Consider the following 25493-nt stretch of genomic DNA (forward strand, 5'->3'; position numbering starts at 1 on the left):
TAAAATCTTCATTATATCTCTGTATATATGAGACGGCAAAAAAAGCTTATTTACTCTTATTTACTGATATGCATGACAACACATTCCAGTTTAGTTTAACGAAAATGTATGTAAGTTTGCACGTAATGCACACAAAATGTGAACAATGTCTCCATTCATTTGAGATCAGCTACTACACATAACATATAATTCGTAGATGTGTGTTCTAAAAATAATAGTTGCATTGTTATATGTAGATGTTGATAATCCCAGTACGCTAGATTGATCTACGTGTCTTGGAGGAGAAACATACACACATTGCGATCATTACAGTGAGATTCTTACTGCTGCATATCCTGCATATAAGCTATATTTAGAAACAAAATTTCTGCTGCTGTAGGTTCCAGAGGTGCTCTGTGCAAACCATTGCTTTTGTAGCTGGATTATGTGGTAACTCGGTGTGCTTTAATCTGGTATGGTGGGCTGAAGACAAAGAGCACACGGCAACCTTTTTGAGCAGACAGTGACGTTATGACTCCAGAACTGTCTGTACAGAGCAGGTGCATATGGTGTTTTTGTGCAAGACTACTGAATACACTGCCTCTGAAGCACGCTCTGCCATTTGTAAGTCAAATAACACACCATCAAACTGGATGTCTGGGTTTATATATGCTTCACTACCCTGATGGTTTGTAAGCTAATTATGTATTCTGACTATAACTTTAATATATTTAGTCAAGCTTATATTGGTAAGTGCCAGGGATTTACTGGGCTTTTTGCATATTGGGTAAGCTTTGAGCTAACATGAGAACAGTGGAATCCCAATAGAGAATAAATAAATAAATATATACACACAAGATCCCTGAAAAAATATGTTTATCCTGGCTGATTAATCTTTAAATTATTATTCCCGCTGCGTCGCCTTACTTCCCTTCCATCTATGTTTAACTTGGCCATCAGTTACCTGCGATTTAGTGTCAAAACTGTTAAAACTGATCATTTGAGTATTTTGGTCACATAAGTTTAATTCATAGATTTCTGGCCAACATCTGCAGGGAGTCTGCTGACTGTTGAAATAATTATAAGGCTCAGTAGGGGCAAGCTGAAAGCATTTTGAAGTACATCACTGACCTTCTGCCCTGTGTACGTACAGTTTCCCGTGTTCACTGGAGTGTATCCAACAGTGTGTGATGATGGTTGCCATGTGAGCCCCCATTAGATATGCAGGTTTGACTGTGCGTGGGGTTTTAAAAGGCTGAGGGTTTAAAAAGTGTTTGTGGCAGAAGTTGCAGCTGTTAGGCTGTTGCAGGTAAATTTGCATGCAAATAGTTCATTTATTGACTGCTGTGTTTTGTCAAGCATCCACTGGATCTTTATTAACTGACTAAATAGGTGGAAACAAACGCCTGTAAACCATGTATAGACTTAATCTGTCATGTGAGTGTGGTTTACTGGTTCATGAAAGCCTTCTTTCTTTGTCTCTTAACTTCCGGTTTTCTATGACAAATATCTAACATGATGTAGCTGATGAATTCGTTCAATATACCCCTCTAAAAACATTATATGCTCTGCTGCCTTAATGGCTGCAGAGTTCCAGACCTCCTCTGGCATTAACAGCAGCACAAGATCTGTGCACCAGGAGCTTCATGGGATGGGCTTGCATGGCTTAGCAGCTCCTGTAGGTATAAATGTTTACTAACTATATGTCATTCTTTTCAGAATATGTGTTTGTGACCTGGGCAATGACCTTTTAAATGTTTAACTATAAGTTATTAAAAATTCATTTCTGATTACAAAGGTAAAGGTTAATATGAATGATATTTTCTTGCATCCTGTATCACTCTGCACTATTCTCATATATTACTCATTTATTGTGCATTGTAATTTAATGCATTTTAATGCCGTTGGGATGAACACATTTCCACACAGTCTAGCCAGCTTGTGATAGGTAAGAAAAACTACTACTGGAAATGCACTTTTTATTATTCCCAGACCAGCTGACCACATGTGAGACTTAAACATTTAGGTGTCAGTTTAATTGCTAATTAACAGTCACACTAGTGGCAGTGTATGTGGTGCAGAATCTCTATATGAAGGTTTCTTGTAGTTAATGTGGTTGATGTACTGCTGTCTCAACAACCGCATCCTGTGGGGCACAGACAGAATAGCAGAAGCGCCTACGTTTGGCTGTGGCTACTTCATTCATTGCTGTTCACTTACAGCAATGAATGAATATGATAATTACACTGACAGAAAACTCTATGAGCTCACCCCCAACTGTTCCTCACTGAGCCTGTTTCTGCTGGAGGATTTTTCCTGTTAAAAGGGAGTTTTTCCTTCCCACTGTCACCAAGTGCTTGCTGATAGGGGTTGTCCATCTGTTGGGGTTTTCTCTGTGTTCTTTAGAAACTTGACCTTACAGTATATAGCAGTTTGAGGTGACTTGTGATTCGGTGCTTTATAATTAAACAAATAAACAAAATTTATTTCAAATTAAATTTTAAATTCTACTGCCCCAGTCTGTTATTTAGCACCTTTACCCGTTTCAGCTTTATAATGTGGCTTTAGTCAAATCAGTGTTTTTTTTTCTAAACTTTGACTGATTACACACATTTATACTGAAACAGACTTTTGGTCGTTGAACTACAGATATATAATCAGATCAGTTGTGAAACTAAAAGCAGTTTGAATTGATAAGACTGACCAAAAGGCAGAATTTGTTTTTGTAGTGTATCCATTTAGTGTTTTCAGTTATAGTTCTGAGTTAACAAAGTTACTAATTTGATACATTAATGATAAAAATCTCTCATTTCGAAATGTGTTTCAGTAAGTTTTAGTGGTGCTTTACCGCCTGTTGTGGCTTTTCAGAGTCACAACATCTGAAAAGTCATCCAACTGTGACCCACTCCCACTGAGTCAAAGCCTGCTGTAATCAACTTCAGCAGCGAGTGGATAGAGATGTGGGAGTGCGAGTGTCAGTACACAAATATGCTTGTGAATGTGGATGCGTGTGCTACTTTGTGTTGAGGCATTTGAAGTGGGGCTCCTCCTGTGGCTGCTCTCTGAATACATTAGCTGGTTAAAGTGGCTAAAAGGAAGCATCCTCATGAGCAATGCAGTATGAGTGTGTGTAAATCTGTGTGTGTGTGTGCGTTGTTGGTTATAATGGTATTGTGCTATTATTAGTTGTGAGTGGGTTTTTGTCTGTGTACATGTGTAGACAGCGGTACAACAAACACTTCAGAGATAACTCTAAATAGGACAGCGAGATTGTGTTAACATGTCCACTTCTTTAAAAATTATATTTATATATATTGTTCAAACTTTTTTTTTTACATAAACTGCTGTATTTGTAGTAGGTGATCAAAGCGTGGTAGAGTAGCTGACACTGAAGAAAGGAGATCATCCTATGACAGATGTTCAGGAGTCGCTGCCCAGAACAAAAAAAATTGTATTTCTCTGTATGAATCTCTGTGATTTATGAAGGAAGTGGATTAATAATGAGCTCTGCAATGCACACAGTCTCTGACATTTGAAGTCTTCAGCAAAGACTTGATCTATAAATACTAATTAGCTCCTTCCAGCTTAAAGAAGCGTGTGAAAGATGAGACTGACTGACTGTAATCCTTCTGAGATCTGTGTTTCAAACCAAGAACAGGGTGATTTGGGCGCTTGTTGTCAGTTACCTGTTTTTCTTGATGTGTAAACATTTTCTGTGCCCTAGTTACATAATACATGCTGACTCGAAGTAGGTTTTGCATGTGAAGAAAAAAGTAAATGTTGAATGGTGGAAAGACTTGAGGAAGGGCTATGGGGCTGGGTTGCATTCGATGATGCACCAACTATATTAGTTACTTTAAGAATATTTTGTACAGTACTGAATCTGTTAGCAAACTGAAAAGCATACAGGTCCACAAGTATCTGCACAATTACACATTTGTATTTTTTAGCTCTGTATGCCACCATGCTGGATTTTAAATAAAGCCATCACCTTGTGATGAAATGCAAATCTTCAGTTTTTAATCAAGGGTTTTAACAAGTTTTTAGGAATTACATTTTTAATTACAGAGTATCAACCAAAGATCCAGGAATCAAAATCATTGCATAAAAGTTATAATTTAAACTTTTAATAAAGTATTTGATTTCCAAGCAAAACATGGCTTAGTACTTGTTGGAGAAGTCCTTGTTGGTGATCACAGCGATAAGACGTTTCTTTAAGTTTGCACCTACAAGAAAGAGAAGTTGGATTCTATCTCATTTCTTTTTACTGAAATGCTTTAATTCAATAGAAGAAATGTAAAAACATCACATTGTTTAAAAATTGTCCTACATCTTACTTGTTCAGTTTTTTTCAACAGCAGTGGTGGAAATGTTCTGGACAGTGTGAACAGTGTACATTGGCTCTTACCATTAACACGCTACCAGAGATCACGAGCATGCTTCTATCATAAAATATCAAATGTTGTTAACATGTCAACAAGCTGAACCGTGAGCGAGCAGAAGGCTCAGAGGACTGTGTTACAGCACGTATACTTCGGTGGATATGAAATACAAACGGGAGCCTGTGTATTTGGGATACATAGTAGACTCTCTGTCCTAAAGCGCACAGTGACCTTGTACCAGTCAGCCCTTGGAGGGTTCAAAGTTCATTCATACAATGCTAAATGTTCTGCACCTCCACTTATTGTTACTGACCAATTAAAGGGACTAACTCTCTCTAACTCTCCCAGATGCTCACTCCTGGGTCTCTCAAGTGGCTTTGCTTCTTCAGTCAATAGTCAGACGTGTCAAGTACAGACACACACTCTCTCACCTTTTGCTGCATCTCGATTGGGCTTCTCTTCTCCTCATCAGCTTTCTGTCCATGAATGACCCACAGGGTCTCGTTAAAGCACAAAAGGAGACCACGTATCAAGGTTGTTTATTCTTGAGTCTCTCTTAAAATAAGCAGTGTTCACTTCTTGTTTATAAAATACTAATATTTTTCTACTTTGTCACCCACTGAATGTCCTGAATTATCGGTACCATCCCAGTAGGCTTCAGCAGATGTTATTGCCCCTATATCTGACATGTAATAAGGTATTCCCTAAATTTGTCAAACTGCAGCACAGAAACAGAAAAAGATAAAATAACTGTCTCAACATATAAAGAACTGAATGACTGATGGATTTAGCTTGGAGTGAGTTCCATGCATAGACACGATTTCTCACTGTCTTTCAGTCCACAGTACAGGAAGTTGGGGATATGAGTGCATGTGGGAGTGTGTGGTGTAGAACAGGATCCCAAAATAATACCCCAACAACCTCTATAACAGTGAACAGTCCACTCATTTTGTGCCATCGACGTACACAACAGACGAGGTTTACTGGGGGGGGGTTTAATGTCCACTCCCAAAGTCTTACAGGGGAGACTGTCCTTTGGATTTACACTGCAGGCTCTTACACGGGTTAACAAGCACACTGTCAGAGCCTTCAGCAGCTCCAGTCACCTTATTGTGTTGTGTACCTGTTCTATCAGTTTAGTGTCAGAGCTCTGCAGTGGCAGCCAGGCAGTGAACGACAACAGCATTGGACATGTCTGCTCTCTGCTGCTGTCTGTGTTTAGTCAGACCAAGTGCTGACTTAACAAGCATGTGATGTAAAGTGGTCTATAAAGGTCTTTAACTCCATTTGTTGTCATCTGAAAAGATGGTGCGTCCGGAGTGGCCAGACAAAGCGTAGGCCCTGCCTGTAGACACTGATGAACTGTAGCTGAAGTGGAAGCAAAGATTTGTGCAAATAATCAGAAAACAGTCACTGGAAGATAAAGTGAGGCACAAGTTGGCTCTAAATTTCAAAGTCAAAGCAGCAGTTGTATAATGAGCAGCCTGGCCTTTCTTAAGGTGAAAAAGCCAAGGGAATCCAGAGTGGTGACGAGTTCAGTGCTGCATGAGCCACGATGTCATCCATCGTGAGCGGCCAGAGCCTCCACCTCCTCCTTTCAGACTGTAGCAGAGTTGCTTTTGCATAGTGACACCTCCAGTATAAGTTTTTCAAACAAAAGGCTGTGGCCTCAGTATACCACTCCATGCACTCAATTAATGCAGAGCTATTCACCCGCAGCAGTGCTAATTAAGTTTCAGCTGAGCTGAGTAGGTGCAGAGAGAGGGGGGGGGATACCTGGGAGTTTATTTCACACTTCCAGGTTTTACCAGCGAGATATCAAATCACATTTACATGCAGCAAAGAATGATCCAGGGTACTGAAATCCTTGATTAGTGGACACAAGTGGATTGACTACAGAAGCTTAGAGCATGATTTTAACACGTGCCTGGTTCTTCATTCTGCTTTTCTTTCGTCTTTTTTGTATGTTTAAAAAGACGACTGGGAACAGTTGGCTAATTCGATGGATGTCATTTCTGTTTGCTGTCCTTTCTTTACTTTCCTGTTCACATCGCTCCTTACGCCGACATATTTTCCCTTCATAGTCTGCTTACCTGATATATCCCGAGGCCCTCAGTTGCTCAGTTTTTATATTTTAGCCGATTTTAAACCAACCATTTGAACCCACAGGGTTTAATTTACATTCCCCTCCCACTGATGGTGGTGCATATTTTGAGTACCTGTGCAGATCACTGGAGGAACAGAGTTAATTGCTTTCTCTAGGTGAAGCCAAGAAAAGTAAGCTCCAGTCCAACAAACTTTTTATTCGACTGCAGAGTTCACTTGCAATATTAAATCTAATGAATCTCAGAGTAATTTGCAGTTCAGCCAATTTTCTTTTGTAAGAGAAAAATCGAGAACAAAGGAAGAGAAACGTATATGATCAAAGTATGTAAATGTACCCGTACTATTTTTTTGTGAGTCGTCTTTAATAGTTGCTGCTCTTATCCTGTTTCTCCTCATAGTTGTGTGATAGCTTAATTAAGGTTTTTTTGTTTTCTTATTCTGCCACTGAGAAACTTCCTAGTCTGTATTGACATCTTAATTGGACCCAGTTGACAAAGAGTTTCTAGCTTAAAATCTGTGTGCACTCTATTGGTGTTTACTTCCACAGTTAATGTGTCATTTTGTCACCACATATTTGCCTTTTTTTTTTTTTTTTTTAATTCCCTCTGTGATGTCACGTCATCTGCCAAATGAGGAAGAAGAGCCACTAAGTGTCACAGGCAGGGTTTTATTATAACAGTAGTCAGAAGATGAACTGTGAGCTTAAAATTTTCAGCCTTTAGTGAATTCTCTCAGCAGTTCTTGGATAGATTGACATACTAATGTCTATACGCACGTCACTGGCCACTTCATTAAGTATATCTTACAGTACAGAGTTTGCCCCATCCTTTTTCCTTCAGAACTGTCTGAACTCTTTGTGGTACAGATTCAGCAAGATGCTGGAAACATCCCTCTGAGATTTTGAGATGATATTGACACAGTGGTGTCACACAGTTGCTGTCAGCTGCTCATCAGTGATGCAAACCTTCTATTCCACCACATCCCAAAGGTGCACTATTAGATCTGTTGACTGAGGGGGTCACAATGAACTCACGATGAGCTTTGTCCTGAAAGATGGGTACACTGAGGTCATAAAGGGGTGGACATGGTCAGTAACAACACTCGGACAGGCTGTGGTGTTTAGGCGCTGCCCAGCTGGTACTAAGGGGCCCAACGTGTGTAAATAAAATATCCCCCACAGGATTTCACCTCTACTACCAGCCCTAACAGTTTAAGTAGTTTAAGTACCATATTTTCTGCACTATGAGGCGCACTGAAAATCCTTTAATTTTCTCAAAAATCGACAGTGCGCCTTATGTATTCTGGTTGTGATACAGACCTCAAACCGATTTTATTTGGTACACGGCGCTCAAAAATCTGTCAAAAAATGCTTTAGTACGACTTTGGTAAGCTACGAAGCCGCACCGCTTTATGGATTGTCGGAGAATTACGGTTACTGTAGTCAAGAGCCTCGTGGAGTAATCTGGGTCCTAAATTCAGTTACTTCAGGTCCCAAAGTCAAACGAACACTGCAGCATCACTGAGAGTTAAAAACTGTCTAAATTCTTTCATCTTTAATAAGATGATCAGCGTTGCTGCTTTACCAGGTGTAACAATTAAGTTTAACATCCAGGCATCCATGAAAACAGAATTTATTAAATTTAACAGAGTTAGAAGTTAGCAGGAAGTTAGCTCGCTAGTTAGCTAAACATGATATAGCATGTTCTGACTGAGAGATTTGTTAAAAAATTCAAACGTACAGCTCTGCTGTCACTTCCAACATAAATGAAGACAGAAAACTAAACAGCAGTGACGTTTGTAGGGTTACTGAAGTTGGAATTGCTGGTATATAATGATGTGCTACGTGGTGGCTAGCGACACAGCTATGTTAGCATAACAAACACAGTGAAGCTGGAGGATGAACGCTAACTTTTTTCTACTCGTTAACTTGAGGGTTTCCAATGGTCAGGGACAAATGCAATCGCATGGCAGGATGCTGTAAACGGACCAAACTTCAGTCAGGAGAACAACTGAGATAATCCATCCACAATAGAAGGTTAGTTATTAATATACTGCAACAACATGGAAATAGAGCAGCTGTGAGAGAATTCAACATTAATGAATCAATGGTACAGAAGTGGAGGAAGCAAGAAGAATGAGTTGAGTAAAGTTTGACTTCTCTGACTGCTTTGTTTTGCTTAATGCGCCTTATAATCCGGTGCGCCTTATGGTCCGAAAAATACGATGCTTTCATATTATTTACACCAAATTCTGGCCCCATCATCCAAGCTCCTGCTCTTAGCTGACCAGAGTGCTGTCCAGTGAGGTCTTCTGCTGTTGTGGCCCATCTGCTTCGAGGTTTGGCATCCTGTGCAGTCTGAGCTGCTCTTAAACACCACATTTAAACACCACAGCCCGTCCGAGTGCTGTTACTGACCATGTCCACCCATTTATGGCCTCAATGTACCAATATTTCAGGACAAAGCTCATTATGAGTTCATTGTGACCTCCACTCACCAGGTTGTACACCTTAGTTATAATGAGTACTACTTTGAGTTACTCTTGCCTTCATATTAGCCTGAAACAGTCCAGCACTTATCCTCTGACCTCTACCAGTGAACGGCCGCAAACTGGATATTTTCCCTTTTTCAGACCATTCTCTGTAAACACCAGTGATGGTTGTGTGGGAAAGTCCGAGCAGATCGGGAGTTTCTGGAATACTCAGATGAGCCCATTTGGCATCAACAACCATGTCACCTTCAACGTCTGTGGTGCTGTTTGGTTTTAACTTCTCCAGGCTGTCTTGACTGTGTCTACATGCCTCAATGTGCTGAATGGGACTGACTGGTTAAATAATTGCATTTAGCAAGTAGTTGATTAGGTATACTTGATGAAGCCTGGATCAAGCTGTTCAAATTTAATTAATGGAAGAGAAAAAGTTGTTTATAATTATTGTGCAGTAATTCTTCAAGTTACACCTTTTGTAATAGCAGCTTTGAAATATATTTGGCCCATTTTGATTTCCTCTTGGCTCAGTGTGTTTTGCCAGTTTTTTTTCTAATAACCAGAACTAAAAAAAATCAAGAAAACATCAACGTTTCATGCAAAATACAAAACAGACACGAGGCTGAACAGATGTTCACCAATCAAGGATGATTCTGATCCCTGACTCATTGATTTGTGCATCACTAGGTGTATGTCTTCAGTTTCACCATTTTTACTGTAGTCTTGTCCATTCTCAGTAGCTCTCTTTGCTTTTTTTAAGCTGAGGTCACAAGCCAAGCAGTGTGACTGGCTGAGTATGTTAGTCAGTACGGTCTGATCTCTCTCTATATATATATCAATATAATAAACCAAAATAGTAGGTTCACTTAGAAACAAGCAGTTTGGGTACCCAGACTCCAGCACACTGCGCTCATTCCTCTTCTAGCATTAATTAAAGTCTTAAGGGAGTAATCTCTCAACAGAGAATAGCTGATCCATCATCCCTCCATGGACCAATTCTCAGACCGCTGTCATCAATTCTTTTATGGTTGCTGGCAACTTTTCAGCATTAATGCCGTCTCCCCTGTTTGTGCACAGACTCTCTCTTTCTCTTTCCCATTTACTCTTTATTTTCTCATGCTCTCCATTTCTTGTTCGTACTCCAGCGACCTCAGAGAAATGTGTGCGTAACCAACAGGCCGCTCGACCTGACGCATAAATAAGGGCGTTGTTGTCAATGCACGGCACATTTATGTGAAAGGTTGGACAAGAGGGGGGGACTCTGTGACAAGGGCAGGACCCTGTGGTGGTGGATGGGTTTTAAAAAAAAAGAAAAGAAAAAAGCAGAGGTATATTAAGAAGTGGGTCGACAGACGAGGATGCTTAGGAACCAAGGGTGCACAAATATTAATTTAGTCACAAATAAGCTAGCTAAATATTTATAGCAAAAAAAAAAAAAGGCCAGTTGAAAGCACAGATGGATTAAATCCATCTGTTTGGAATGATTTGTGTGCTGTTCTTTGGGGAAAAGATCATTTACTCAAAATACATTCAGCAGAAGACCATGTGAGCCTGTAGCACATAGTTTCTCATTAGAAATTTAAATAAACAGAGTAGGATTAACCTGCTATTTAGGGCCTAAGTCAGATTCAACTCTTTTTGGGGGGCCTAACTTCTACCCCATGTCCGCATACTTGGGAAATGCCAGCAATCTGTGCAGAGTCATACCTGCATCATCATTAATACTAGTAAAAAATGTCCCCTGTGTTGTTGTTATGTGTGAGCAGCAACCTCAGTTACAGCACTTTCTATGATTTATAATGTGTGTAGCTAACAGCCTGACCTTGCATTTTCTAGTGTAGACCAAATAAAGGAAACCTTTTCACAACAGAGTAAAGCTGCTGCAGCTCAAATTAATAGCCTGTAGCCTCAAAGTGTGTGTGTGAGTGTGTGAGAGTGTGTGTGTGTATGTGAGAGAGTGTGTGAGTCTTGTAATGTCTCTGGACTGTCACAAAGTGCTTGCTGAAACATCTTTCTGTAATATTATAAGGTTTTTACTCTACAATGTAAAGCAAGTATAAGCTATCTGAATAAAATTGAATTGAAACAGTGTTTAAAGGAATAATGGGATTAAAAAGAAGTTAAGATGAAAAGGATGTTGGCAAGAAAAGCCAAATGGTTTTAAAGGATGGAAAACTTAAACCGTGACTAAAACTAGCGGGTAGCGGAGGAGGGGGAAAAAGAAGATGGAAAGTGGAGGTCACACACAGCTTGGTTGGACCAGATGCCACCAGGAGATATGAGTCGAAGTAACGACAGAGGGGCGTTTACAGGACTCGTGCATGGTGGGTGGGGGTGGAACGATGTCAAGCATAACCTGAAGGGGCATGATCGAGTAGGGGGGGGACACATGGTAAGGAAAGAGGAAGACACTAAGGACCAGAAGGGATATGGCCAAGGAACGTCGACTCGATACAGACGTCGTTATTATCAAGATGTCAAGCACTCCACGTCTCGGGCACTAGATGTGCCCCGAGTGAGAAAAACTTGAAGAATTTCATTTTTAAACTATCAGACGTAAGAATTTAAACGTTTGTCTTTTTGTTTTGGGTTTTTGTGCTTGTAGATTTTACGTACATTTACTTGCAGTGTAACATCTGCATAGGACTAATACTGTGCATAGTACAGTTAAAAGAGATGTAATATTTGGTGAAATTAATATTCTAGTTTTGCAACAGTGGCTGTTATTTATCTTGTTGTTGTTGCTTGTTTAACAGTGTTTATGCATCATACTGTACCCCTATACATGTTGCATTTTTAGCAGGGTGCCTTCACTGTACATCAAGAAATGAATTGACAAATCTGCCGAAGGTCATTTGCATATTTTCAGTGTAGTAAAATTCAAATGACCCTTGATTTTTCTGGATCTACATTTGTGTAGTGTCGCCTCAGATTAGCCTAGTCCTCGTGCATACTTCTTACACTTGTTTGTCTTTTTGTTTTGTTTGTTTTGCTTCCAATTATTTGGCAAGAAGTTAACATGTGGAATGAAAAAGTGCCTTACAGCGTCTAATATGTCCAAAACTAGCATAGCGACCTAAAAAGTACATTAAAATATCTTCAGTTAGATCAGTGTTTGTGTTTTTTTGCCATTTTTGGTTTTAAATGGGGAAAAAGCAACACAGCAACATTTTTACTTCTAGTTTTCCCATCTAACTCTTTTCTTCTCTTTACCTTCTCTGTCCTCAGGAGGACTTTCGGAATAAGGTTCAAGATTACATCAAGCATTACGCCAGATGATAAAAGCATTGGTGACCCGCTGCAGCCTGCACCAACTAACCAAACTGCTCTACCTTGCCTCTGCTTCTCTTGGCCAACTCCCCTCCCACATGTGTGAATCAGCAGCTGACTCTTTGACTCGTACCACTCCCCTCCCTCTCGACACCACAGCTCTGGCGACGCCCCGCCTCTTCTGTTCACCCAATTGCAATAAACTTCACATCGCAGGAATGAAATAAAAATTAAAAAAAAAGTCACACGTTGAAGAGAGGACTTACATACACAAGAAAATAACGCTTTAGTTAATCGGCCGAGGGTTACAGTGACCACAGTGTCTGTCTGTTGTGGCAAGACACACGAATGATGCCACCCCGCTGACGAGCCCGTCGGACACGAGCCACGTGGCGATGGAATTGGATGCGATGTTTAACTGAAGAAGACAACAAGTCACGCTTGGCTATTTTTAAATTTGATGACTCAAGAGGAAGATTATCTGTTACTGTCAGTTCTCTGTTCCAGTGCCTGCCATGTTTGTGTCACTAAAGTGAAAATGCATGTGAGTTCACACACACACACACACACACGCAGTCACAGCCTGCAGTAAAAGGTGAGCACTTGGAAAAACACACATTGGTTGGAAGTTGGAAAGCCTGCAGCCCCCAGCCCCATTAGACAGCATGTGAATGACCACACTGACCCATTTTAATGTCATTCTCTCTGCATGTGTACACACACACACACACACACATGCACGCAGACACAGCTGTGTGTTTTCAGTTCCAGTGACATAAAATACTGCCACAAAAACAGCCAAATGCACTGTTCATTTTTCAACTTCATCTCTTGTCTCTGCACCACTGCCCTCTTCACTTCTTTGTCTTTTTTACTGCATCTGTCTCTGTTACGCACGCACGCACGCGCGCACACACACACACACACACACACACACACACACACACACACACACACACACACACAGCACAGGTGAGCGCACATGTGAAGTTCTGTGTTGCAGATGGAGAGGTTAAAACAGTACAGTCAAAACTTCTGGCATGCTGGCTCTTCATGTAAGCGAAACAACGACTGGTTTTAAAGAAGTGATGACATAAGAGTCTGATAACAGCACTAAGCAACAAAGTGCTAAACACGGTAAAGAATCTGTCAAAGAAAGAAAAGTTGGAGGAAACCTTCAACACGACTCCAAATGACCTCCTGGATGTACGTAGGCAACACTTAAAATGACTCAAAATCGTTCTTCGTCATCAACCACGTGCACTGCAGCTCCGAACTGTTCCAAAGATTATTGAGAGACGTGCAGCCACCTTTCAATGATCTTTAAAGTGAGCTGCGAAAAGAACAGGTGACTGTCAGGTGAATTCACAGCAAGCACTCCCTCCTGCCTGCTCCGGTAGCTGCAGAGTGTATCGTATCCCACCAGACAGTCCTGACATTCTCCAGAGTTCATGTGTGAAAATGTCTCCAATGAAGATCAATAGGTGCAAAGAAAGCCTTACAACTTTTAAACTCAGTCATTTTTTTTACTTTATAGTCACTGTTCAGTGCTGAGCCAAACTGATATTGAGGTTTTTGACTGATCTGCACAAACCCCCTCGTTCTGCTCCCTTAGGGAGATTTCCGAGCTGACTGTATCTTTCTAAAAATGGCGCTATTTCAGTCTCTCCCCCTTTGTAAGCAGACTGTATGATTTCACTATCTGAATGTGTGTGGAGAAAACAATAGCAGAGGTTCATAAAGACCACTCTGTAAATGATATCTGCATACAGACATGCAGAGTCTGCTGTTATTGTTTGTAGCCAGAGTTCAACTGATCGGTGAGCAGGCTGTAGTTGCATGCAGGTGTAAGTCATAACTGGCCAAAAGAATATGAAAACTTGGCCCAAATATATCTCCACTGGGTGCATCAGAAGCCCAGAAGACTTGAACGCTGGTTCAAGCAGCTACTTTAAAAGGCAGGTTTCCAGATTGCATGAAAACAGATGGCAAGATGACATGCTAGCAGGATTACTAGCTAGCTAATGTAAGTGGCTTTAGATCTGTTAGAGACTGCAGGAAGGCGTCATTCTGGACATCTATGAAATCTATGAAAGTGCAGTACTTAACAAAGCCATTGGAACGCCTGTCATAAAAACAGGAATCACAAATATTTGAGAATTCTGTCAAAAATGTTTTTTTTCTTTGTTTATGCAAAAACAAACCGATTTTACATTTTTATAGGTGAATTTGATCTGCAGCACTTCTCTGAGACATCACATTCAACAACTAAAACGAATTTTTCTATTCAGTAATGCAAGTTAACATGTAATTTGGCATCTTAATAAAAATAATAATAATAATTGCTAATAATTGTGATTTACTTTTTCAGCGTTTTTGTGAAACAGGAAATTTAAAATGTCAGGGATCATAACAATAACTATATTTTACCATTTAAAAATCCAATTTTGATTAAGAGCTTGTGTGTACTGCAGGATTAAGCATTACAGAAACATAAACAATGATTTTGGTCATTACTAATACTTTTGATTTAGGGCAGCAGTGGGGTAAACCTTACCCTGGGGGTGGGGGGATGGGGGGGTCTGCAGGCTCGGTCACAGTCAAACACTGGGGAAAAGGGGAGGTTAAAAAAACTGCACAGATTTGGTGGGAAACACTCTTGAGGCAGTTGACATGTTTGACACTGGATTAAATTGCTACCTCGAGTGCTAGTTAACTAGTTAAACTATATTTGCGCCTCTCGGTTGACTAGAGCAGATTATGCTTTGTGGGATGGCCGCTAGGAATTCTGGACTAACTAGATAATGTCTCCATGAACCTCTGCTGCTGTGGGTTTTGGCTAGTGATTGTGTTTTTATGTGTGTGTGTGTGTGAGCGTGTGTCGTTTGCCCGGCCCTGGCTATTGCTGTGCCTCCGGTTTGAGTCTGTAAGTATCGCCTGTTTTCACCTGTTCAGCTTTGTTTTCACGTCTGCATGAGGAAAACGTCTGTGTGCGAGTGTTGCAGTCTACCGAGGATGTGGAAATGTAGAGGCAGAAGATTGAATTTTTGTGTAGGAAGTGTGCGTGTAAGATTAACAAAAATGACAGTTTGTGCTCCTGGAGTGTGTCTGTGTGTGTGTGGGCAGTTACAGTGTGACTTGTGGAGACGATGTGACTTGTTAGCATGCTCTGGTTTCCTCTTTCTTTTTTAAAATCTGGATTCATCAGCTCAGATCATTTTTATTTTCTTAGCAAACACAACAACACAAAGCACCCGACTCTGCCAAAATAAAAGACCCAGGACTTTAAAAACAGAGTGACAGCAGTCCCAGATCTGGCTACACCACGCTTCATTAATTGGCAACAAATTGTCTCGGTAGTTTTTGCCTCAGCCCAACACTCAGTGCTTTTTCTTGGCCTTAATAATACTTTTGCTTGCTGTTGGAGATCTTGTTATCGGTGTCCTTTAGTTTGGCAGTTTGTGTTGTTGGAGGTAATTTGTTTTGTTTTCTCCTCTTCTTCGGATGTTTCTCTGGAAATGTCTTCGCTTCAGTTAAACTCCAGGGCCAGAGGAACGAGATTAACAATCTGTTCTTCTTCAGATCCTCGACATTTTCTTTCTCAGATTGTATATCCATTTTTTAAGATATATTAAAGAGTATATAAATGAAACTAACGTGTCTTGTTTCTTGTGTTGATCGAGCGTTTGGTGACGTGTGCTGTGTCTGTGTCACTTCACAAAGGATGATTATTTTAACTGTCTGCTGCCGCGCTGCTGTCTCCAACCATTGACTGTGACACTAGTTAAGTGGCTGCTTGAGGCTGACCGTTAACAAAGTAATTATATATGTACATAACAGCTTCTGTGTAGCGCCCATTCTGTGGTTGTAGTTCTGTTATCAGACTAATCCAAACTGAGCATGTCTGGAAATAAAGGAAGCTCTGAGGTGAGCTAAAACCAGGCTGAGAGTAGAAATTATGAGACACGGGTATCACAAGTAATTCTTCACTTTACCAATATGCAATTTTTTAAAAGCATTGAAAGGTACTTTAAATGACTTTAAATAAAAATGTGGAGTAAATGATTAAAAGGAATAACAAAATTTTTTGAGTGTTTACAAAAAATATTAAATGTGTTTGCTGCTTTTCTCCTTCTGTGCATTTGCTTCTCACACATTTGTGCATACGTGCACACGAAGTGTACATTCAGCACACAACCGTCAGCCTTTCAAAGCTTTGACTTGAATGGAAAAGGGACGCAGACAGTGCTGACGTCTGTCAGTCATCCCCACAGCCTGTCATTACGGCGGGTTTTGGAGGATGCGCAGTCGCACTGTTCCCGTGCCCTGTGGCTATGCAGCCTCGTGGATTTCCTGTGTGTGCAGTGACAGCTGACAGCCTCAACCAAATAATGAGAAGGCTGAGTGCTATAAATCATATTTCTCCAGTTCCCTGGGTATTCCAGGCCCCGCTCACCTACAGTGACTGTTCAGCCTGAATATAATCTAACCAATCGAGTCCTCTCCACCCACACTCAATTATCTTTAAGCAGATGTTTCCATATCCTTTAAAAGCAGGCTGTAAATAAATAAATACTAATGCAATAAAAACATAATGGGGAACTTGAAACCATGTGGACTCCACACCTGTCTGCTGCGTTAGGGAAGAGATTAATGGGCTCCAGTGATTGGTCGGATTGGTCGGTCTGATTCTTATTCAAAATACACTCACTGGACACTTTAACACTTTAACAGTGGTGGTAAAGTCCACAAGCAGCAGTTCTCTGGGAGAAAATGCCTTGTTGATGCCAGAGGTCAGAGGATGATGGTCAGCCTGCTTCGAGCTGGAATGCAACAGTAACTCAAATAACTGCTCATTACCACCAAGGTGCAACAAACCTTCAACAGATGGGCAAAAGCAGCAGAGGATCGCACCGGGTGCCGCTCCTGTCAGCTAAGAACAGGAAGCTGAGGCTGCAATTTGTACAGGCTCACCAATTTTTGCTCCAACATTCGGATGGCAGGATCACAGTTAGGTCAGAACACCATAAAAGCACAGCTCCATCCTGTCTTACCTCAACAGTTCAGGCTGGTGGTATGGGGAAATGTTTCATTTGCACACTTTGGGGTCCTTAGTACCAACTGAGCATCACTGCTGATCATGTGCGCCTTTTATGACCACAGTGTGCCTGTCTTCTAATGGCTGATTGCAGGATAAAGCCACAAAGTGAACTCCTATCAAACTGGTTTAATTAACATGATAAGTTCACTGTACCTAAAATGCAGTAAAGCATGTGCATCAAATCAAAAATAAAGCATTACTAAGTACTGTCTGACTAAAATATCCTATAATATAACTTAACTGTACTAATTATAATTCAGTTTCAATCATTATCTCTTCCACAGTGCATCTTTTGTCCTGTCTTCCTCCCTTCAACCCAGAGATTCCTGTTAAATGGGAGTTTTTCATTCCCACTTTCACCAAGTATTTGCTCATAGGGAGGTCGTCTGATTGCTGCGGTTTTCTGTATTATTATTATTATTGCGGGGTCTTTACCTGATAACATTACCTGATATTGTGATTAAGTTCTATATAAATAAAATTATGTTGAATTAAATTTAAATACCTAACGTTTTATGAGGAAGTGAGTCGTAAAAGAACAAATCGGTTAATCAGCGTATAGGAAAATATATATTAATATAAATGTACACTACGTGTGAAATGAAATTCCAAATCAGAAATAATTTGTGCAGTTACTCTACTTTTAAAGATTAGAGATAACTTAAAGGATTAAACCGCATGCGTTCACTCCAGATCCAGATAATTTATAATTATCATCAATGTCTCTGTGGTACATTGGAGCGTTAAATCATTTTAGATACTTCTGAAATTATTTGTTTTTTACTCTGTGGCTTTTCAGCTGAGTGATGCTGTTGCATGTTATGTAATTGAACCTCACTACCTGAGCAGCAACTGTAGTTTTAAGGGCATTACATATTACCTAACAACTGCTCCATTTATAGTTAAAACCAGCACTGTAGAATTAAAAAGAAAAAAAAAACTTTGTCGGATGATCAGCAGTTAAACCAAGCGTTCGTCACCCTTGTGTGTCTGAAGTAATTCACGCGTAAAGCCAGGAGTGCTCATGTTTATCTAAACTGAAAATCCTGTCAGAGCTTAAGTTTGATACCCTCTCTTTTCCTCCTCATCTTCAGGCATCTCTCACCCACACACACAATTACTTCCCATCTCTCCTCTTTTCCCCCTCTTCCAAACAACAACAACAGATGCAGCGATCCGATCCCGAGATGTGCAGTGAAACCAGTGTAGCAGACAAGATAATCAGAGGATGTAAATTGTATTTGCGCCCATCAGCATCCAGTGTGAGTTTCCTGTGTGTGCATTCGCTGAAGGGCACGGGAGGTTCAGGGGTTACATCAGAGCAACAGTGGTTTTTATTTTTAGGCACTCACTGAAGAACAGTCTGAACAGGATCATTATCTACCTACAGTATGTGCGCTCTCACTTCCTGCTGACATGCACATCAGGTTATCTTATGGTGGCTGTTACAGAACAAAATATCATGTTTCTCCCCTTTCAGTGGCAGTACCATTATTTTTTTACTTTTTGTTTTTTTTACCTTCTCATTTTTCTGGCTGTCTGCAGCATCTGCAGCACATTACGTGCAGCAGAGTAAAAGTTTTGTCTAAATATGGAAGGCAGGTCAGTGCGGACACACTCGTATAGAGTGCGGGGAGAAAATTGCAGGTTATTGGAAATGTCCGTCAGCACCGACGCTGGAGATTAAGAGCCGATGTCAGAGAGTTGTGCAATTTTCTTTGTGTCTTAATTCTCTGTAAATGTGAGTGTTGTGCGTGTTTGTTTTCTCTGTCCATCTGTCTATTTGTGCGTTTGTGTTGGTGCCCTGGTGGGCGTTCGATGTCAGCTGCTTATTTCTCTGCTGCTTCTCTGTCTTTCCATCACTCAGCTGCGTGCAAACTTCCGTTCGTCGGCCACGCTCGCTGCTTCTAGCTGTTTCCAAGCTGTATCTCATTTCTTCAGCTATTTACCGCTCACTGGTTCTGAACAAAATTGCAGCGCTGGGCTGGAGCACTGTGAGGAAAACTCAAGTAAAAAGTCTCTGTGGCACAGACAGCCGTGATCCTCCACACCCATTAACACCCTATGTGACTTATTAGCAGTGTTGGTCAAGTTACTTGAAAAAAGTAATCAGTAGCTAATTACTGATTACTTCCCGAAAAAGTAATCCCGTTACTTTACTGATAACTTATTTTCAAAAGTAATTAGTTACTTAGTTACTTTTTAAAACATGATTTACACCCTGAATAGGTGATAAAGTGATAGATCTTTCATCCCAATTTTAATTTTTCTGCATAATCCATCATACAAAATGTAATCAAATGGAAAAGTCTCTTTTTAAAACTTGTTTTATTAGTTTTAATCTTTTAACTTTATGCATCAAGCAAAAATTTAATTATATGCAACATTCTCTGACTGGAAGAAATTTGTTTAACATTTAAACCTATTTTCTTCATATTCCATCACATAAAATAGTTCAGTTCATTTTTATTTCAAACATTTCAAACATGTGCCTTCACAATCATTACAAAATATCATTCCATTATTTGTTTGAAAAGGAGTAGGCAGAAGTATTTACTTATTTGTCCCTACCCCCTCAAGTTTTACCTCTCATTCATTTATTTTTTTTGTCTTAAATTAAACAAACAACATATGAAACATATGAAGTAAAGCAAATAAAATAGTTTTTTGTGTTTACACTCACTCTTTCAAATAGATGCAAGTAAAACAGAGCAGAAAATAAATAAAATCAAAGACTCAGCGGTCCTGTTGCTCTGTTTTCACCTGTTTAGCAGGAGTGGGGCAGGCGGAGGTTTGCCCTGGTGCAGGTGTGTCGCAGCGGTCAGTAGAAGGATCTGGGAGTTTCTCTATGAATTTCACATTCCAGCGATTATTATAGCTTTAGTAATAATAACTTGAAGTGATTTTCTGGTTGACTTGTTTATGGAAACCCTTCCTTAAAGTCCCACCACAGCATTTCAGGTGAGTCGTGTTATGAACTTTAGATCAGCAAACGTCACTTTAACACTTACCAACGATCAGTTAATCAGTCATCTGGCTGTTACTTTCCCTCCTCCTTAATATAGAAACAGTAAGGGGTGTGCTTAGTTTTTCACACATGAAAACAACAACTGTTTATCACAGCTGGTAATGAGAGAAAAAAACTGAAAGTTGCAGAGGTTTTACTTTCGACTTCCATCTTTGGGTTGAGAAGTTAACATGACAGACTGTGTTTGTGATGGAGGTCCTGTGTGAGCAAATGCATAATCCCAGTCTGAATATTAGTTAGGCTCTCATGTAGTGCTTGAGCTGAGGTCTTTTTGTCTGCATTTTCTTTCCTACTTTTCCTTTTTTAGATCAGGAATTTCCGCTTTTCTTAAGTCACACATGTTTCTGTAACTCCTGTCTCAGTAGTTTGAGCTGAGCTCGTTTTTATAAGTTGGAGGAATGACGTTCTCTGCGAAACGACATGCAGATAATACCGCATATTAATATATGTTGCATTAGTATGTTTTTCAGTCTAGCAAATAACATACCATGCAAATCTAATTAAAGTGTAGATATAGAGTCACTGTCAAAAAAATGCATGGCTTTATTAGGCACGCTAGTACATTTTGTTATCAAGTTCAACATAGCCAGCCTCTTTTTGTGTGATCTGTCTTACAAAACCTAAAACCCATCAGAGATGGTGTGAGAAAGTGTTTGCCCCCTTTCTGATTTCCTATATTTTTGTATGTTTGTCACACTTAAATGTTTCAGATCATCAAACAAAGTTAAATATGAGACAAAGATAACACAAGTAAACTCAAAATGCAGTTTCTAAATGAAAGTGTTTATGATTAAGGGGAAAAAATCCAAACCTACATGGCCCTGAAAAGGTGATTGCCCCCTAAACCTAATAACCGATTGGGCCACCATTAGCAGTGTTACGGCCCTGGCCATAATTTGGATCAAGGTGGCTGTTTGGATTGTTTCACCCAGGCGCTCCTGTACCCCTAGACCAGGCTGTAACAACCAGCAACTGAGCAGCATGCTCTCATAAAAAGGACTTTTTGGCTCTTCTTTCATGCAAAATGGACCAATGGAGGGCTGCCTACTCCCATCACAGACCGATCAGATGAACAGGTGATGAAGGGCCTAGATAAAGAATATTAAAGAAATATAACAGTAAAACAGAACAGGGATGTTGCATGAAAGAACTGTTAATCCTGTGAATCCATAATCATTATAAGTGAAATGAGCTGAAAAGAAGGATGCTATATTTCTTTTACCGCTCTGCGCTGCTGTTTATTCAAACGTGACAGCTGAACATCAGGGCTCTGAAACCTTTGGCACATTTCAACGTGTTCACTGCTTAAACTCTCCAACAGGCTGATGAAGGAGATGTGGAAAACACTTTCGTTTGTTGATGGCTCGAGTGTATGAATGATATATAGCTTACAAATGTAACTGATTGGTTTTCCAATCTGCGATCTATCAGCGGCAGTCCCAGCAAGTGAGAAAAACATTTTTTGTATTTCTACCTGCATACATTTAAATTCCAGTGATAACACAATGCAGTCAGGTTGTGCTGCTACAGTTTTTCAGCTGCCTTTAATGCACTGATTTTAATATGATGTGAAGTTGAATATAGAATAGAATAGAATAGAATAGAATAGAATAGAATAATCCTTTAATTGTCAAACAGGGGGAAATTTGGTTGTAACAGCAGAAAAAAAAACACAAATACAAACAGAACAGGACATAGAACATCTTAAGCAGAAAATGTATTTAATATAAGCTAATTGTAAATAAAACAGCCCATTTAAAACCCAAATCTGAGCTCTGGAGTAGGTTATGTGCTCAGCAGTTGTTACCATGGTGATTTTGGTCCCAGTCACACACAGGTCTAAAAACCGGTTGGCAACCATTTGGAAACCACTGTCGTAGTCGGTGACCAACTTGCAAGTGGATGCTGGTGGTTTGCTGTAAAATCAGTTGCTGAAGCATAAAGTCTGGTCAGTTACCCCGGTAACCACTGTTTGCAAGGGAAAAGCGTTTTTATTCCACAAGTGGCAGGAGAGCAGGGGAGGGGTTTCTGGAGGTTGCTGGCAGCTTGCTTTGTTAGCAGGTTGCCATGGTCACCAGTAGGTTGCATTGAAGAAATCAACTTATCCGCAAATGCAAACTACTCATCAAGCAGTACTGGGACTCTGAAAGATACAACGTGAACTGGAAACAAAGAACCTTCAATGTAAAAGTTGCAACTTTGGAAACGTGCTGTTTGCAGCAGTAACTTTGATTTGATAGTGATGTTCTCCATTTCAAGTTTGTGTCACACTTTTTTAACTTTCACTATACTTTAAAGAGTAAACAGTGAGTGTTTTTAATGCAAACTGTGGGCAGCTACGGAAATCTGCTAGCAACCAAAACAATCACAAAGAGGATTTTGGTGCAGTCGATTGCATCTGGAAAATGCCGGCAACCTCCAGCAACCACTCGCCAACTGGCCAGAGTACACAGATTTTTCCTGGAGATTCCCGTTTGTGTTGCTGACAACTCTGATTTTAATCTCAGCATAACCCACTAATGCATTAATCTTGCTTCTGCATGTAATCTGACAGGCAAAAAATCAGCAGAAAACAACATTTCACAGAATAAACTTGAACCTAAATAGGCGTGCAATCAATATGACTGATTCTGATTATAGATCAGATTATACATGAAGGAACTTGAGCTTCTCTTGATTGTAGAGTTGCAGTCACAGGGCAAATTGTTGTTGCTGCACATTCACACATTTGTGTCTAAAATGTGTGAATGGCACACATTTTAGACACCTTTGTTACACAGAGCAGTTTCAGTGTCTGAGAAACGTCATGAAAGAACTGCATCTATTTTGAATGTAATTATGCACGTCCAGGTGTGTGTGTGTGTGTGTGTGTGTGTGTGTGTGAATGAGCAGATGCATATGGAGTCACACGTGTCTATGTGTGCTTCACAGTGTGTCTAAGAGTAAGTGCCTCTCTATTTCCTTTTGTTCTGTTTCAAAAGCTGCCCACACACTTGCTCCAGCTGTGGGAGGCATTTCATTGTGCTGTGAGATTAGCTTGGCAGACTGCAAAGAGTAATACATACAGCCATGCCAATTTAAACAGAAACAATGAACACATCACTGTAATTAAATAAAGCGCTATATCTCTGCTGCTTTGCTGAATCGGGACAACATTAATGTCAGATGAGCATGTACTTTTCACATTAGTGCTTAACTGCAGCTTTACAGTGATTTCCTGATCATGCAGATGCTTAAGTCATAAAAAACTGCAAAACTGATCCACTTAGTACAGGTTCATTAAATGCTGTCACACAAATGCACATCAAAGTGCTTTGTGCAGTGGGAGAAGATCAAAAAGTATGTGCCAACAAAACAAATCTGTGCAGCAGCACCCACAAGCTGCACATGTGTTTATACCCATATGTGTGTTTTTTTCCGACACTGAATCATTAACTTCAGTGAGCACTGTGCAGGATTTTACATCTCTAACAAAGTATAATGATCACCCACAACATCATTAGGATCAAGCCAAACCACACTGCACACATGCTGCAGCGTGATGTGAAACCGACTGAGCTTATCTCTTGTAGGAAAAATGACTTTCAGCTGTCATTTAAATAAATCCAAACACAAAAGCTCCAGTCACAAAAACAAAATGAATCATGCCACATCGCCTGTATCTGCAGCTTGAATGCAATGTCTTTCTAATGCCGGGATATCGAGGGAGTATAATCTAAACTTTAAAGGCTGTCTGTCACTGACGTGTGCTGGAATTACAGGAATCAAGCATGTGCTCATAATTGCGTGAGCACAGCAGTTCCTATCAAGCAACGTAAATGTGAGGACAGAAAATGGCGTTATGACGGTGTCTCAAGTGAGAACACATTTCTTTCTTTACATATACATATAATTATACCATTAATTTGACTGTGCAGGGCTCAGTGAACTGTTATTATATTGTCAGCTTTAATATAAGGAAGCATAAAAAACTGTTCCTGTATTTTCTGGACTCTCTGTAAAACAGTGTTTTGCCTCAGTAAACATAATGTGGATAAACTGAAAAACCTCCCACTCTTCGCTGTTATGCAAATTGTCAAAGACTGAAATATTTCTGCCAAGACTTTTCTTGCAAGTAGCATCCTACACCACTGACCTCAAGCATTTTCTGAATTTTCCTGTAATGTTTGGCTGCTAATTAGTTTCAAAGGGCACAAAGTTGTCTCAGCAGGTTTCTGTAAATGCAGGTGTTCATGCAGACTGGAGAAAATAAATGGATGCTAAGACGTTAGACTTATTAATTCTGTTCTCTACTACATTTTATTTCCCTGCTTCAGTTTTTGCAGTTAATTCAACCTCATCATAGAGAGTTAACCTAAAATAGAAATTAGGGGGGAACTTTAGAGGATGCCAGATAAAAATTAATGTGTCTTAAGGTGTACTCACACTGGCCAGTCTGCACCCCCTTTTCACCCCCAAAGCCCAGTTTGTGTGACTAGTGTGATGTTTGCCCCAAATAAGCCACAAAATGCATGAAATCATGAAACGTTTGCGCTGCAAGAGCGCTTTTCAAACCAGTGTTTAAAACATAGAAAGGGTAAACACGAGAGAGGAACTGAGATGTTGGAGCGTAGATCGTTAAGGGCAACATGAGCGCAGACGAGTGGTGAGGGGGACAGTGACGCTCAAGCAATCCCTGGTGTTAGCACTGCCTCACCCACAGAAAGATTTGGTGCTAATGACCGAGATGTTAAAAATGTGTTCTTCTTAATTTAAAATTCATTTTTTAAGTGATATAGTTCTCCAGGCTTGCTGAAGGTCTGTCAAAGTTTTCCTTTGGACGTTGGCTGTTTTATCCTCATTTTCTGTCCAGTCCTTGTCCCTGACAGAGGAATGTTAACTGACGTCTGAATCACTGAAGGATAAAAAAGGAGCCTAAATGATGAACCACTGTTATGTCTACACATAAGAGACAACTTAGACAAGAACTAGTTTGAAATCATGTCTTGAATTTACAAAAGAAATGCCAAAAATAACAGTTTGACAGGAAGAAAAGAGTATGAAACATGATGTATCTTTGCACAGCGTGTCATTAATAAGTTTTGAGGAACCTGGAGGACAATAAAACTAGCAGGCCTAAAAAACGATCTGCAGCAGTTGATAA

The 25493-nt window shown here is 40.1% G+C and overlaps 1 protein-coding gene across 1 annotated transcript in view; it reads left to right on the top strand.

The window, feature by feature from the left end:
- ube2f (ubiquitin-conjugating enzyme E2F (putative)) overlaps positions 1-12483 on the top strand; it is a 50130-nt gene extending 37647 nt beyond the window's left edge. The window contains exon 10 of the mRNA XM_085434714.1: positions 12180-12483. Within this exon, the coding sequence (XP_085290840.1) occupies positions 12180-12230 (51 nt within the window). The 3' untranslated portion in view covers positions 12231-12483. The remainder of the gene's footprint in view (positions 1-12179) is intronic.
- Positions 12484-25493: the final 13010 nt, after the last annotated feature.

The sequence above is a fragment of the Copadichromis virginalis genome, linkage group LG16 (assembly GCF_057382275.1).
Source record: "Copadichromis virginalis isolate Kocher_CV1m ecotype Utaka linkage group LG16, C_Virginalis_male_GT1.1, whole genome shotgun sequence".
NCBI lineage: Eukaryota > Metazoa > Chordata > Actinopteri > Cichliformes > Cichlidae > Copadichromis > Copadichromis virginalis.